Source organism: Aythya ferina (genome assembly GCF_964211825.1).
Source record: "Aythya ferina genome assembly, chromosome: 18".
NCBI lineage: Eukaryota > Metazoa > Chordata > Aves > Anseriformes > Anatidae > Aythya > Aythya ferina.
Window position 1 is genome coordinate 1,495,500 of NC_140317.1, and position 15,919 is coordinate 1,511,418.

General features: G+C 51.6%; 1 protein-coding gene across 7 annotated transcripts in view; it reads left to right on the forward strand.

The window, feature by feature from the left end:
• Positions 1 to 550: 550 nt before the first annotated feature.
• DNAH9 (dynein axonemal heavy chain 9) overlaps positions 551 to 15,919 on the forward strand; it is a 200,061-nt gene continuing 184,692 nt past the window's right edge. For 4 of the 7 annotated variants that reach the window (XM_084491757.1, XM_084491762.1, XM_084491761.1 and 1 more), the window contains exons 1-8: positions 551 to 674; positions 3,543 to 3,739; positions 5,391 to 5,549; positions 6,918 to 7,048; positions 10,063 to 10,274; positions 10,469 to 10,702; positions 12,884 to 13,051; positions 14,996 to 15,112. In XM_084491757.1, coding sequence (XP_084347883.1) covers positions 3,648 to 3,739; positions 5,391 to 5,549; positions 6,918 to 7,048; positions 10,063 to 10,274; positions 10,469 to 10,702; positions 12,884 to 13,051; positions 14,996 to 15,112 — 1,113 coding nt within the window. In that variant the 5' untranslated portion in view covers positions 551 to 674; positions 3,543 to 3,647. Of the gene's footprint in view, positions 675 to 1,313; positions 1,327 to 3,542; positions 3,740 to 5,390; positions 5,550 to 6,917; positions 7,049 to 10,062; positions 10,275 to 10,468; positions 10,703 to 12,883; positions 13,052 to 14,764; positions 14,865 to 14,995; positions 15,113 to 15,919 lie in introns of those variants that run through there. The other 3 variants (XM_084491758.1, XM_084491760.1, XM_084491763.1) reach the window with 3 other exon arrangements.

Sequence of the window (15,919 nt, forward strand, 5' to 3'; positions counted from 1 at the left end):
GTGTAGGCGTATTGGGAAACTTCCTGTGCATGTAACTTCACTGCATGTAGCCAAGCTGCTGCGCTGGGTTGTGCATGCCTTTGGGAGCTACCCCGCGTGGGCCCGGTGCCGAAATAAACCGCGTACCTACTCGACGCCTCATTTGCTTTGAGCTCTGCCACGGCTCGTTCGTTGCTTTTGTTACGCGCCCGGAGCCAGGCGAGGAGGGCTCCTTCCCTCGGGGGAGTCGCGAGGGTTTCGCGGAGGGCGAGGCCGGCCGCTAGGGGCCCGGCCGCGTCCCCGGGCAACGGCGGCTCCTCCCCGCAAACACCGCCCGGAGCCGCCGCATGGAGGGCGCCGAGGAGGGCCCGGAGGGCGCCGAGGAGGAGGCCCCGGACCCCCGCGCCCGGTGGCTGCTGCGCTGCGCGGCGCGGGGCCTGCGGGGGCCGGCGGAGCGCTGGGAGCGCGGGTTGTGCCGTGCCGAGCTGCGGGCCTTCCTGGCCGGGGCGGCGGGGCCGGCGCTGCTGGCCTGGCCCGGCCCCGGGGGGCAGCTGCTGCTGGCCCCCCCCCCGGCGCCGCCCGCCGCCGGCCGCCCCAAGGCGCTCTTCTTCCTGCGGCGCCCCGAGCCCGGCTCGCTGCTGTGCGGGGACCTGCCCGCCGACGCCCTGCAGCACCTGGCCGCCCTGCTGCACGAGGTGAGGGCGGCCCCGCGGCTGCCGGCGGGGCCCGGCGCTGCCCTCGCGGGCCCCCGGGGGGTCCGGAGCTCGGCGGAGCCTCCCGGCCCCGGCCCTCGTCCCCGGTGGGCCCGCGGAGTGGCGGTGACCGGACCGCCGTGCGGTCGCGGGGCTGGAGGCACCCTCGGGTCCGAGCCCCGCTCCGGCCAGCGGGGACACCGGCAGCGGGCTTCGGGAGATCTCTGGTGGTGGAGGCCCTGCTGCCTCCCTGGTTGCCCCTGCTCCCTCGCCCCCGTGGTCCAAAAGCGCTTCCAGGCGTTCAGACGGAGCCTCCTGCGGTCCAGCGCCTGCCGAAGGGCTCATGTTTTCCCTATGGGATCTTTGGGAGGTGTGAACGCTCTCTGTTCCCACCAAGAGTCGCTCAGCTACGTGACGTTGCCTGGACCAAACTCCTGACCCAGAGGGGTCTCTGCAGCGACACTGCAATGGAAAAGTAAAGGAGCTGCTTGTGCTGAGAAATTCTGGTGATGCTGTCGGTGTAGTAAGATGCTGACCGACTGACTGGGTTCCCAAGAGCAGGCTGCCTCACTGGCTGTCTTTGATTTTGCGGGATAACGCGTTATTTGCACAGGGAGCTTTTGTTCTGAGGCATTTGATGAGTTCTGTGGTCTCGGTAAGTCCACACAAACAGTGTTTTTTTTGTATCACGGTTTTGTTTATAGATGGTGGCAGGTAGCGTATGGTATGTGTTGTAAACACCATCTGTTACAGAGAGATTTTGGGGTAGGAACACTTCAATAGATGCTGTTCGATCCCGTTTTTCTGGCTGCCTTCAATAAGATGGAATTGTGCACCTGGATGGCATGTTTGCAGGCTTCTCCTCTCAGCTGTTCCAGATGGATGCAGCATTTACATAGGGAGCAGATCGTGGCTGGGTTTGGTCCCAGTTTCTGCTCAAACTTAAAGGAAAACAGAACGGTTGTCAGCAGAACGGGGGGTCTGTGAGAAGGTGAAAAGGGTCTTGAATTTTTTGAGGCTGCACAGAGCGCTTCTTGTAAGGAGCCTTTTACTGGGGGTTTTAGGTCAGTCTTAGAAGACTTTGGTCAAAGGAATAGTCTGTGCCAAACTTCCCATGGGTTACTTAGGGCATCAGCACACCAAAACTGCATCTTTATTCAGTAGGGAGCTGAGCTGTGGATCGCAGCTGAGGTGACCTTTTGTACCTGTCACACACAAACCCTTGGCATGGCCAAAGGGAGCACACCTCCACTCTGTGGAGCTGGGGACATGTTCTGAGTCCCCTTTGTGTTTTAACAATCTAATAAGAAAATAAAACAGCTAGTATGCCCGTTACAATAATACCAGTACGAGCAGTCCATGTGATTTAAGTAATAGAGAAAAATCCTGCTAGTAATGTAGTTAAAGCTGTTGAATATGAGCTCCACACTCTCTGCCCACGTTCCTGGGGCTGAGCTCCCCCTTCCTGCGTCCCTTTGGCCATGGGGTGGCTGATGCCGGTCTTCCCCGGGTTAGCAGTACCAGTGGTGAGCATGAAGAGCCGTCAGCATCCTGACTGCCCCAGCATGGTACCATGGTGGTGCTGGGGTGTTCCGTCTCAATTTTGGGTCCAATTGTAGCTATTTTTATACCTTTTCTTACCACAGCCTGCTCCCCTCTCATCAGCCCTGGCTACAGCTGCTTCCTGCAGCCTCCCCATGGTAACGCGGGGGCTGGTGTTTGGCACCGGGGGTGGCCCAGCTTTGTTGGGCTGTTGCCACAGGCTGTTTGCAGGGTACGTGACAGCCACTGCATTGCTTCCACAATGGGAATGAGCCAAAACCAGCCCAGGTGAGCCCAGGTCACCCTGAGACCTTGTGCTGCCGGTACAAAGCCTGGAAGTGGCAAAAGTCACATTAACTGGGCCACAGCTTGGGAAAATAACTTAAAAAGCAGCCTGTGCTGAAGACCTGTGGTGCAATTTGGAAGGGGACCTAGGCAACCCTCACCAAGAAGAAGGTCCCAGAGGGTACCGGGAGAGCTCCCCCTTCAGCACGCTGGGGTCAGCCCTGCTGCTCTCAAAGGGCAGCCTGAAGCCTGAGCCCCTGCCCGGCCTGCTGGCAGAGAAACAGAGCGAGCCCCGAGCACTGGTGGTATTGTGTGCAGGGGGATGAGAGCCCGGCCAGGCTGTGAACCCTTGGAGCTGTCCCCAGTTGCAGGTTTGGGGGCTGAGACAGCCTGAGCAGCTATAGGACTGGGATGCTCGCTTTGTCTGCTTGCTGCTGCCCTTTGGCCCTGCTTGTGTCGGGGAGCTGTAGGAGTATGCGGGTACATCAGCATGTGCCGCTGGCTTTCTGTGAGAACAGCACAGAACTGTCCCAGTTCTCACCTTGCACGGCCAACAAAATAGCTGGGCGGATGCTCTTAAATACCGTCCTGGAAGCCAGATTGTCCTGTGCCCTCCAGGTGCAGGGGAAGCCCCGGGACAGTTGATGGAGGTGAACATGGTTGGTAAAGGAGCGCAAAGAGTGCTGGACACCAGCTTTTTCTTATTAGTACCTGTAAGGGTGCTGAACCTTGTGATCCTCAATGATGCACAAGAGGTGTGAGGTTGCTGGAGCTGGAAGCTCTCACACACCCTGGTCGGAGCCAGGGCAGCAAGTTTCATGGGTGGGTTTCATCTGGACAACAGCTTAGATTGGCAGCAAAGCGGGCCTGCGGAGAGATCCCTTTGTTCTGACCTGCCCTTGTTTCACACAGGCAGCGAGCTGCTTGGGACAGCAAGGAATTCAGGTCTCTGAGCTTGGCTGAGCAGGGACCTCAGGGCCTGGGGACATTTCAGTCTCCTGCAGCTCTTTTTTATCCATTGCTTTTTCATGACTCCTGCTACAGGTGATTGTGCCCATCCTGACGAACCATAAGAACCACCAGGGCTGGCCACAAGTGGTGTCACAGGACATTATACATCATGTCCACAGCCTAAAAAATGCTGTCTCCATGGTGGTTGGCCAAGTAAAAGGCAGGACCGTGCTCCCTCTCCCAGCAGGCTCAGAGGGAATCGAGAACATTGATCTGGAACACGAGAAATTGTGAGTATTGCCCCGTGCTTTCCTCTGGGTTATCTCCTGCTGATGCGTTGGACCTCACCGATGGTGGTGGCTCTTCTTGCTCACCATCATCTGCTGCTCATCCAAGCTGCCTGGATGGGTGTATTTTGCTTTACCTGCTCTCTAGTTCATGGCCTCTGTCTCTGGGGACCATGCAACACTATAGGCAGGCGGGTGAAGCTCAGCAAGTGCAAAAGCAAAGGGTACACAGCAAAGCAACAAACTGCTTGGGTCGATGGGATAAACCCTGTGGGCAAAACCTCTGCTGCTTTGCTGTTGCCACTGAACAGGAAGCCAGTGCTCTCCTGGCTAAAATTCCCCTTGGTTTCTGTCTGCCAGAGCGTGCCCCGCAAATGCACTGCTAGAAGTTATGTGACTCACTTGTTCATGATTCATGCCGCCTGCTTGGTCAGAACTATTCTGCCTCCCTTTAAAACTAGATTTATTATTCAAAGGTACATGAAGAAACATCTACAACTTCCTGCAAGTTTCTAAACTGTTCATGGTCCCATACAAAGATATGGAAACTGTTGCATGTATCCTCTTGTAGAAGTAGGGTGGTTTTGCAGACACCCATGACATTTCTTGTGGTTCTCTTCAAGATGTAGATGAGCCATTTTGATAATTTCAGTTGTCTCTGTTCATGGTTAAACCTCCCTGGTAGCTGTAGTAATTCTGAAGTTCACTTCCAGTCCTTGAGGGACAGTCCCCAGGAAAACCACCCCAGCATTTCTGGCTGGTCAGGACAGCTTGGGAAGGCTGGGCCCTGTGTGCAGCTGGTCTTTGTCTTGCAGTATCTCTAGCAGCTGTGGAATCACCATCCTTTGCTAGCTGACACGTCAGGCAGGGTGCTCGCATTGCAGCTGGGGGGAAACTTCCACCCTGGTTCCCTGAGCAGCCAGCTTGGTGCCCAAAGCCAGAGGTGGAAGGACTTTGGACACTGCAGTGTTGTAAGCCTGGCCCAGGGCAAGGTATCAAAGCCTGGACTGCAGGCAGGGGCAGATCCCTTGGCACATTGTGTCATTGCCGTGCCTGGGCTACATGTTTGCACCCTGTGGGGCCTCAAGAGTTGTGTTAGTGTGGTGGGATTGATCACTCAGGACAGGACGTGGGGCAGGTGGGATTGCAGGAGCCATTACTGCTTCCAAGGCAGTGAGGGGAACTGTCCGCAGTGTGCCAGCCCGTCTAGAGTGAGAGAATTCATGGCAGCGCAGGAGAGTGGGTTGAGCAGGAAGAGAAGAACAACAGGAAGAGAGCATCTTGCTGGGGGGATGGCTCTGCAGGCTGGACCTGGAGCCCAAATGGACCTGATGCTTCAGGGACTGGCTGTGCTGAGAGGTGGTGGCTGGCTCTTCCACCGTTTCTTTTATGAAACCATGCTCATCAAAGTGTGTTGCTGCACATACTGCTGTGGTTGCTGTTGAGCTTCATTCATTTTCTCTAGGATGTAGTTCCTGTACTAAAGCAATGGCAAAATCTTAAAATTGTTTGATGGTTTTGTGGTTTTGAAATTTGAAGCTAGACCATTCTGTAAAATCCAGCTGCTCACATGGTCATTTGAAGCAGATAAAGCTGAGTAATAAATACAAACAAGTGGAAAGCAAAGTTAACTGGGTGGTCTGTTATTTTGCAGCCTGGAGCTGATAGATAAATCCCTTGTACATGCCACTGAGTCAGCTATCATAGACTGGAGCTACCAGATCCAGAGAGCACTGAAGAAAGAGTCCTCAGAGCCTCTCCTGCAAGGCAGCAACCCCAGCCCGGAGGTGGAGCTGGAGTTCTGGAAGCACAGGTACCCCGGGCAGCCTGGCCGGAGCGTGGTGGGCTCTGGTGCTGGCTGCAGGTGGATGGAGGGCGTGCTGGTGGCAGACAGAGCTGCTCTGCCAGTTGAAAAGAGCAGGCTGCCTCGGGTTCGTGTAAAGACTTCAATCAAGGCAAATTGCTCCCACACATAAAATAATCGCAATCTGCAAAGTGTCTCAGGGACCGTGGGGCAGCTGGCTGTATTCTAACGTAGCCCTAGCCCCGGCTCCTTCACATCTTGAGGGAACAGTTTTGTAAGTGCTCTTACCATCACAGTTCACTAGGAAACAGCTGCAGCAGTAAGGGCTGATGGACACCTCCCTGGATGGATCTATCTTCTTTTTTTCTGCACAAGAAACTTATTTTTGAGGCCTAGAAGATATTTTACCTCCTAAGAAACAGAAATCTGGTTCTGTGCCCCAGAAGAGCTTGTTGCTGTGCCCTGTGGTAGTGGCAGACTAATGTAGCTACTACCGCTAATGTGTGTAGTGAAGACTAATGCAGCCTTCTCAGAAGCTATATTTTATTTTAAAAAAATCTGATTTTAACAGGCCCTGTCAATGTTTTTGTTTGTTTGTTTTAAACGCAGAGCTGATTTCTGAGCTCAGCCTCTCCTGGCTGGAATATGCTAGTCCTCTCAGCCAGTCTGGGAGTATGTTTTTTATCCACAGGCATGCAGTATGTCTGGGGCTAAAGGAGCATCTGGTGCTCGCAGATGAGAGGGGGTTTGGGACATTGCTGTCTCTCCATGGCTGCAAGGAGACCCTGGCCCCTACAGCAAAGTCTGCAGAACTTTTCCATGCCACAGCAGTGTGGATGGGTTTCAATCCCACAGCTGAGCTGTGCTTGGCAGGGGTGAGGTGTGAGCACCCATCCATGGCTGCAGACTCTGCTGATGGTAGAGACCTCTGTCAGAAGGGCTGACTTGACATCTTTGTGAAGGGCCTTCTGGAAATGGTGCAGCTTAGCTGGCTGTTGTTCTCCCATCAAAGTGGGCTTTAGATGCTCAGGAGACAGGGCAGGGAATTCCCTTGGGCCCTTGAAAACATCTGTGATGTGTTGATATGGGCTGACTTAGGGCAAAACCCAGCCCACAGGAGATCTCTCACTAATGCCTGCAGAAATAACTGGTGGCTTCTCTCAGCAGTAGCGGAGCTGCCAGCATGGTGGGTCTCAGTGCCAGCTGTCTGTCCCGCAGGGCTTGTCCGTGCCTCCTTCAGAAGCTTCTTACTGATTTCATTCAGCATTGGGACTCAAGCTGAAGGGGATCCGGAATTAGGGCCAGGGAAATGGATGGTTTGTGTGGACAGCTGATGCTGACCCAATACGGACTTGTAACATGTCTTGGGTGTCGTAGGTGTGATGACCTGGAGTACATTTACAGCCAGCTGACGACAAGGAAGGTCAGGAACATGATGGAGGTGCTAGAGAGAATTGAGAGCAGCTACTTCCCAGTCTTCAAGTCTATGCTTATGGATGTTGAAGCAGGTGAGGTACTGGGGCAGCTTCAGCCTATCTGGATGAGTTGTGCTGACTTCTGGCCTTTGCTTATATCCTGATTTAATAGGTTTCAAGCTGAATATGTTTGTAATGGTGCTGGCCATTAGGAGGTCATTAGGAGGTCACTGTGACCATGGGGACTGCAACCACATTGCTGGCCCTGTTGCTTTTTTGTGGCGTGAAACTGGTCAGCTTGTGCTTGTTCTGACGTTTTGTTTTGTTTTGTTTTGTTTTGTTTTGTTTTGTTTTGTTTTGTTTTGTTTTGTTTTGTTTTGTTTTGTTTCTTTCCATACTGGAACAGGGTTGATCACTGGTCTGTTAAGCTAGAATTTTCCCAAAGGTCAGGGTGAGCAGATCTGGGAATTCAGTCTGTCATAATAAAGCATTCACAGCAATGCAGCAGGAATAGCCTCAACTGATCTGAAACACGGTGTACCTTGAGAGCTGATTTCACCAGGTCTTGTGGTGTCAGTCTGCACGGGAGGTGTCGGGGGTGAGCATGGCCTCCCACCCTGACCCTGCAGGCTGTGCTGTGCAGGATTGCTCAGCTCTGCTTATTCTGCCCCGAGAAGCCTGGTGTGTGGCTCAAGGCACCCCAGTGACATTTGGTGGGATTGAGCTGTGTCTAAAACCTCTATAACCATGATGCAGCGAATGTCTGAGCCATCAGTTTTGTGCCCTGTCTGAAAATTACTTAAATTCCCCTGCGAAGCTGCACAGAGGATCTTTATGCAGTGAGCTGTCTGGCTATGTCCTCATCCAGAATGTCCTCCTAGAGCGCACAAGGTCTGGCCAGCCCACAGCTCTCCTTGCCACCTTTTCAGATTGTTGCAAGCAGCTGAGTGGTGTGGATGGCCTGTAGGTGGTGTTGTGCACTAGCAGATCCATCTTCTTTTCTTTATTTTGCCATTCTGGCGCAATTCAGTGAGACAGGAGAGCTTTGAGCAAAAGAATGAAATAATTGCATTTTCTAGTGTAGGGAATTAAAGGCTTTTTTTTGTTGTTGTTGTTGTTAATAAGAAGTCTGGTAAGGAAGGAAGCGTATTTTTCCCCGTTAATCAAGCAGACTTCTGCCTTAAACGTGAAGTTATATGAAAGTAGCACAATCTTTATTCCAGTGCGCTTTGCTTAGGGGAGTTAAGTTCATCCAAAGGAAATACTACAAATTCCCCTCTGCAGTGAGAAGCAACGTCGTCCTACTGCTCCATGCCCTGTAGCTCTCCATGAATGACCCTCTGCATCCATCTTCATCCCAGCCGTTCAGGCTTTGCTAGCTGTGTTCATGATGGCAGATAATGCTGTTCTTCACTTCTTCACATAGAAACATTTAATCTATTAAGGATGTTTGTCACACTACACATTGTACAAGTTATTTGGGCTAGAGAAGCACCCTCTGTACCAAGAGTTCATTGTTAATTAATTCTTCAAGAGTCTAATCAAAATACAACAAATATTAGATTTTAGTACAGCTACAGCAATACTAACTGGATAATCTGGGTTGTAAGTGTGAATTCCCATTACAACACAGATCAGATTTGTTTCACAGAATCACAGAATCACAGAATTTTCTAGGTTGGAAGAGACCTCAAGGTCATCGAGTCCAACCTCCAACCTAACGCTAACAGCCCTCCACTAAACCATATCCCTAAGCTCTACATCTAAACGTCTTTTGAAGACTTCCAAGGATGGTGACTCCACCACTTCCCTGGGCAGCCTGTTCCAGTGCCTCACAACCCTTTCAGTGAAGAAGTTCTTCCTAACATCTAGCCTAAAACTCCCCTGGCTCAACTTAAACCCATTCCCCCTCGTCCTGTCACCAGGCACGTGGGAGAACAGGCCAACCCCCACCTCGCTACAGCCTCTCTTGAGGTACCTAAAAAGAGCGATAAGGTCGCCCCTGAGCCTCCTCTTCTCCAGGCTGAACAAGCCCAGCTCCCTCAGCCGCTCCTCGTAGGACTTGTTCTCCAGGCCCCTCACCAGCTTCGTCGCCCTTCTCTGCACCCGCTCAAGCACCTCCATGTCCTTCTTGTAGCGAGGGGCCCAAAACTGAACACAGTACTCGAGGTGCGGCCTCACCAGAGCTGAGTACAGGGGGACGATCACCTCCCTAGCCCTGCTGGTCACGCTGTTCCTAATACAAGCCAGGATGCCGTTGGCCTTCTTGGCCACCTGAGCACACTGCTGGCTCATATTCAGCCGACTATCCACCATCACTCCCAGGTCCTTCTCTGCCTGGCAGCTTTCCAACCATTCCTCTCCCAGCCTGTAGCTCTGCTTGGGGTTATTGCACCCCAGGTGCAGGACCCGGCACTTGGCCTTGTTAAACTTCATGCAGTTGACCTCAGCCCATCGGTCCAGCCTATCCAGATCCTCCTGCAGAGCTTTCCTACCCTCAGCTTTGCATCAGCTTTTTAGTCTCTGTCCCTTTCCCTGGTGCTGTGCTCTCCCTGCTGGTGTGGTGGTAGGGCTTATGTCTGCGTCCTTGCATCCGTGCTGGGAGGGCAGTGCTGCTAGTTGGGGTTTCTTCTTCGTCTTGGATTTTGGGGTTATCTTTATATGCATTCAGATACTTCTGTCACTTCTCGTTTGTCTATGGATTTAATTACATAATGATCACGTGTTTGCTCTGTAGGATAATTCTTTAGGGTAAAGTCACGCAGATGTACAAATCAACTCATGTCAGGGTAGCTGAAAGCTTTAGCTTAACTTGCTGTTGGACAGCTTTGCTTTACAGTGCTGGGTCAGCTTCTCCCAGTGGTTCTCTTGCTTCAAGTGGCCTGGCCCCAGATGGGTGCTGTAGACCTGGCTTTGTTGCCTTGTCCCTTGCTGTGCTGTCAGTTTGTCTCCTTTCCTGATTATTGCCTCAGATGAGCAGTGGTCAAGAAATTTTTTAGTGCATGGGTATCTGAGTATGTGTTGTGCTTGCTGGGATGGTTTGCTTTCTGGCCCATAACCTGACACACCACAGCTGGGTGGGATTCACCAGTTCTGCTTTTTCACAGCTTTGACTGAAGCCTGGGACATTCACCTGCACCTGATGCCCCTCAGACGCCATTTGGAGGCCATAGAGAAGGCTGAGTTCAGCAAGGTGAAGCCTCTCCTGCTCCCCCTGCTCCACGTGGTGTGTTTGGCCTGGGTCACCTCCCAGCACTACAGCGTACCCGCGCGGTTGGTAGTGCTGCTCCAGGAAATCTGCAATCTTCTCATCCAGCAGGTGCGTGGCCATCACTCTGCTGTTTCCAGAGGGCAGTTTTTAAAATAATGTCTCCGCTCTCTTCCTCTCCCCAACCCATCTGTGGCAAAATGATTTTTTTAAGCCAAGTTTAACTTGAAACGTGTTCAGCTCAAGAAGTGACTGTTTGATGGGATGGCAGAAGTGATCTCTTGGGTGTGATTTTGCTGTTCCAGGCCCTGGCATACCTGTCTCCAGAAGACCTTCTAAAAGGGGAGATGGAAGAGAGCCTGGGCAAGGTGCAAATGGTGCTCAGCATCCTGAATGCATTCAAAGGGGCATTTGAGGACAGACGGGAAAAACTTCACACATATTATGCACCAGGCCAAGAAGTGAAGGAGTGGGACTTCCACACCACGATGGTGTTTTCAAGGCTGGACAGTTTCCTGAAGAGACTGGGGATGGTGGAGGTGAGGATCTGGTCCTGAAAGATATTTCAGGCCTTCAGAAGAGTTCTATAGCCATGAATTCACTTGTTAACACCTTCACTGGGTGCCAGGGGATGAGGCTACTTACTGCTCATAGGTCTTCTGTAGCAGCAAGTCTGGGACCTTGCTTTACCTTGCCCTGCTCAGTGAATGAGTGAGCTACACAGCTGTGTCCTTCTGTTCATGTTGGGACGTGTGTTTATTCTTCTGGAGAACCCTGTGGGACTTCCCTTGCCCTCTGGGGCAAGGGAATGGGGATTACTGAGGGCTGTGGATCAAGCAGTGCCGTCTCTGGGCCCTGTGCTCCTGCGGCTATCAGACACCCCAGAGCAGGGTCTTGCCTGGCTGGGAGAGGTCATGCATGCCCCTCAAGGCTGGGCACCGCTTGGCTGTGCTGTATGGGCCCGGGGAGGAGCAGGGGCACGGTGCTCAACAAGTCATCCCTTCATACCCCGATGATCTGTCAACCTGGGGTGCTGCAGCTCCCATTTACCTATTTAAAGGCAGATCTGGGCTGCTATTCTGCTTCTCTTGTTCTCTGTAGTGGAACAGAGGGTTTTACTGGCTGAAGCAAGCTGTATATTTTTATGAATTATTGAATTAACTGTGTTGAAAATCACCATGACTGATGACTGTTTTAAAACTATTCATAACAGTGGTTTCCAGTAAGGTTGGCTGTGCAGTAAACCAAATTATGCTTGCCAGTGTAGAGATGAATATAAATAGACATAGGAGTAACTGCAGGTCATCATGAGAACAATATGAGTGACACTAATTATGCTCTGTAACTCTCCAAAGGCTCTGGGGCACTGATGGCTCATTGCTTGGTTACTACGAAAATGGGCTACAGAAGAAAGTCATTACGGAGCGTTTGAGGTGCACATGCACTGCCGTGGTGGCAGAGAGTGGGGCGTGATGTCCCTTACCTCCAGGGACAGTGAAAGGCTGCGACGTGTGCAGTCAGGTGGAGGATCTGGAGGGTGCTGAGATGTGAGCTGTAAAATGATAATTAACAGCATCACACACACTAGCCTGTTAATGAGGAAGGCTTCCTCCTCTCTCTGTCTCTGTTTCCTCCTCTTTTCTTTTCAAGCAACCTAGTAAGATGAAGTGAAGGGCAGCTGTTCTATCTGTTACTTTTGCCTTACGAAGTGTTTGTTAAAATGGATGTTCTTTTTCTACATAGCACACATGCATTTATTTTCAAAATTTTGTATAGGCTACAGTTATGGGTGCATAGTTAGCTCATGAACATGTGCAGAGAGAAGGGCTCTTTCTCCCACATTATTTTGCTGTTCTGCACTGCTAATGTTCTGTAAGCCTGCTGCCTGGCTAGGGTGGCTCTGTGCTGGCACCCTACCCTCAGCAGTGCAGGAGGATTCAGCAATTGGTTCAGCAAGCAGTTGTTCCCTTGTCTGGAAGCCATTCCCGATAAGCCTGGCCCTGGTGGGAGCTGTAAGCACATGGCATCTCCCCGCTCCTGCCTCAAGGGTGGCACTGAAGTCTGATGGTGCCTTGGCGTAGCATGGGAGGCTACGGACCACAGGCTGCATCCCATTTGGCAGCCCCATCCAAAAGGCGTAGCCACTGGCCAAATGCTGCCTGTTTGGGGTGCTGAGCTCTGTGTTCAGGGCTGTCCCTGGAGCTCTGGATGGCTGCAGGTCCATCGCTGTGCTTGAGATCAGCACATTCCTGCTTGTCCTCTGAGGCTGCAGACCACCAACCAGTCCTCGCTTCCCCACCGAGCTGGACTCAGTGGTGGCAGTGCTTCTGCCTTGGCTGGATCCTGAGAGGTGGCAGCGGGGGGGGGTCAGGCCCAGCCGGGCTGCAGAGGATGGGAAGGAAAAGTCCCTCCTACCCACCTCAGTAGAGATGGGCCTCATGTTATTTTGAACGTATCCCCTAAATACTCTTAAAAGCAATTTCACAGTTGGCACAGTATTTCCAGTGGCAGCTGCAGGTCCCACCAGAACGGGATGTGCTGTGTGCAGCCATCGGTGCCTGTGGTGGGCAGGATCCAGCTCCCCCCTTCCTGCTTGTGCTGCTCAGTGGTTTGCCTGGGGAGGTCCCACAGCATGACAGCGAGTGCAGCGCCCTGGTGTGACAACTGTTCTCATTGTCTTTGTCATCATCTTAACCTGTGTGTGTCTGCTGGCTTTGAAGGACCTCCTGACAAATGCCTTGGACCTGATGAAGCTGGAAAAGATAGAGTTCAGCGGGATTAAAGGGAAAGCCCTGAGTCAGCAGGTCCTGGATGTGTATGAGGAATTCCAGGAGGCATACAAGGTGTTTGCAGAGCGAACCTATGACTGTCTCGACCTGACCAACACGGTAGGTGGGACCAGCCTGCAGGAACACCAACACCATGTATGTGTTTTCAGAGCAGCGATGAAGCCTTAGTCCATGTGCTGTCCTACCATCATCTTCCCACCTTTTCATTCCTTTTGGTATGATCTGATCTGTCACTGCAGAGAAAACTGTCGCTGGGAGCCACTGGCCTTTTCTGCAGAGATATGGGAGCTCTTGCAGGTTCATAGAATCATAGAATATCCCAAGTTGGAAGGGACCCACAAGGATCATCAAGTCCAACTCCTGGCACCACACAGGTCTACCCAAAATTTTAGACTATGTGACTAAGAGCACAGTCCAAATGCTTCTTAAATTCTGACAGGCTTGGTGCAGTGACTACTTCCCTGGGGAGCCTGTTCCAGTGCCTGATAACCGTCTCGGTGAAGAACCTCTTCCTGATATCCAGCCTGAACCTCTCCTGCCTCATCTTGACGCCATTTGCTTGGGTCCTATCAGTGGTGATTAAGAATAGATTGGTGCCTGTCCCTCCACTCCCCCTCATGAGGAAGCTGTAGGCCGCAATGAGGTCTCCGCTCAGCCTCTTCTTTTCTGGGCTGAACAGGCCAAGTGACCTCAGCCGCTCCTCATACTTGTTCCCCTCTAGGCCCTTCACCATCTTCGTCGCCCTCCTCTGGAATATTCCCAGTCCTCAAAGTCATGGCTCAGTGGCCATGCAGATCCCAGATGCTCACACTAGCACATGTCATACAAGCAGGGTACAGCAAGTGAGCTGCTGTCCCCCTTATGGTCCTACTCTTGGCCTTGACACCAAGCAGCATAGCCTGGGTAGGCTATGAAGGAAGGATAGGAATGGCATTACTGAAGGAGTCTTTGTCCTGTGATCTCAGAGTATCTGATTTCTTCTGGTTGTCCAATTTGCCCTGGGATCAGTTTGCTAAATCTAGCTGTCAGGACAGGGTTAGGGCTATACATGAAGCCAGAGGAGGGAGTGCTAAAACAAATGGCCATAGTGCAGCTTGGTGGTGAGGAGCTCCTGTCCCACGCTGCTCATGGGGCAGTAGGTGTCCAAATGGAAGATAATCCTGGAGCAAAATCCAGCAGGCTTCTGACTTGGTCAGGTTTGTACTGAGATGAAGGGTGAGCATGCTGGTAGTGGGATGCAAGGCCAGTGCCTTGTACCTAGAGTGACAGGGCCTGTCTGGTGCAGTGATGGGCAGCTTGCACTTCACTCCCTGTAGTTCCCAGTAAAATCTCTGCAGTGGGAGGCACAACCCTAGTGCTGGCTGGCTGGGTTTTGCTGGGAAACTGCTTGCCCCACATTGCTCCTTTTTCAGGATGGAGGGCATGGAAGGAGTGGTAACAATGGCTCTGCAAAGACTGGCTTGATTTTGGTGATCCCTTGGCCTTCTTTGTCAAGCTCATTCTTTCAGTGCCTGAGTTTTCTACCTTCTGTTACCTCTTTTTTTCAGCTAAAACATGGTATCTGGTTTTGCTGAAGCTCAGTGATGGTAATAGTAAAAGCTGTTGCCTTGCATTTTGTCCTTCTAGATAAAAGACATATGGCCTAATTTTTAGCCACTTTGTCCAAATTAGAAATGCTGAAGTCTCATAGTTTGTCAAACCCAGTCTTTGATTTAGGCTCTTTTCCTGTAGGAAAAACAAGCAAACAAACAAGCTTTTGCTCTTCAGCTTCAAAGGATTTATTACAATCAGGGCAAGGAAATTAGTGCCAGAAGATGATGGAGGTTGCAGAAGCAGAACTGTTGAAGTTGCAAGGACCTCTGGAGACCACTTAGTCCAACACCCTGCTCAAAGCAGGGTCAGCTAGAGCAAGGTTGTGTCCAGTCAGGTTTAGTATTTCCAAGATTGAATATCCCCAAGGGTGGAGACTACACAACATCTCTGGGTACCTTCATGGTGTCATTTCACAGCCATTTCATGGCTTGCTGTTCTGCCTTCCTACAGGATTTTGAGCAAGATGCCTTTGATTTCCAGCAAAAAGTAGAAGACATCGACCGGCGGCTGGCAACTATTTTCATCCAGGCTTTTGATGATGCTTTGGACTTGGAGCATGCCTTTAAGGTTTTTATGTCACATCCATTTTGTAGAAGGGAAATCAGGGAACCTACAGGTAGGCTGTGCATGAGGAGGGCAGGTAGTACTGTGCCTACAGGTACATGGGGCTGGTGTTTGCTGACAGTGGGACAATGAGGCTTGTAACTTTGGGGCTTTTCTCAGTGACACTCAGGCTTACAGGTCCCTCACAAACTGTTAAACCAGAGAGCTGCTAGCAGGGTGTTTGCTGAAAGCTTTGGGAGTATATGTGCTCTTCCCATAAAGACGGACAAAATGGAGCTTTGTTCAGTGTTTAAGAAATTGTTCAAATCATGCTTTCAGTTGCCAGTTTTATTTTTCTGTCCATGAGTTGGAGGAATTATGCTTTTTCTAGTTTTTTCTAGTAAAAAATGCTGCTATGAATTGGGTATTACTGTTAATATACAAACATCATAGAATGGTTTGGGTTGAAAGGGACCTTAAAGATCATCTAGTTCCAACCCCCCTGCCGTGGGCAGGGACACCTCCCACCAGACCAGGTTGCTTCAGCCCCATCAAGCCTGGCCTTGAACACCTCCAGGGATGGGGCATCCACAGCTCCTCTGGGCAGCCTGGGCCAGGGTCTCACTGCCCTCATCAAGAAGAATTTCTTCCTAATATGTAATCTAAACGTACCCTCTTTTAGTTTAAAGCCATTACTCCTTGTTCTATCACCACACCCCCTGATAGAGCCCCTCCCCAGCTTTCCTGCAGCTCCCTTTAGGCACTGGAAGGGCACTGTGAGGTCTCCCTGGAGCCTTCTTTTCTCCAGGCTGAACAACCCCAGCTCCCTCA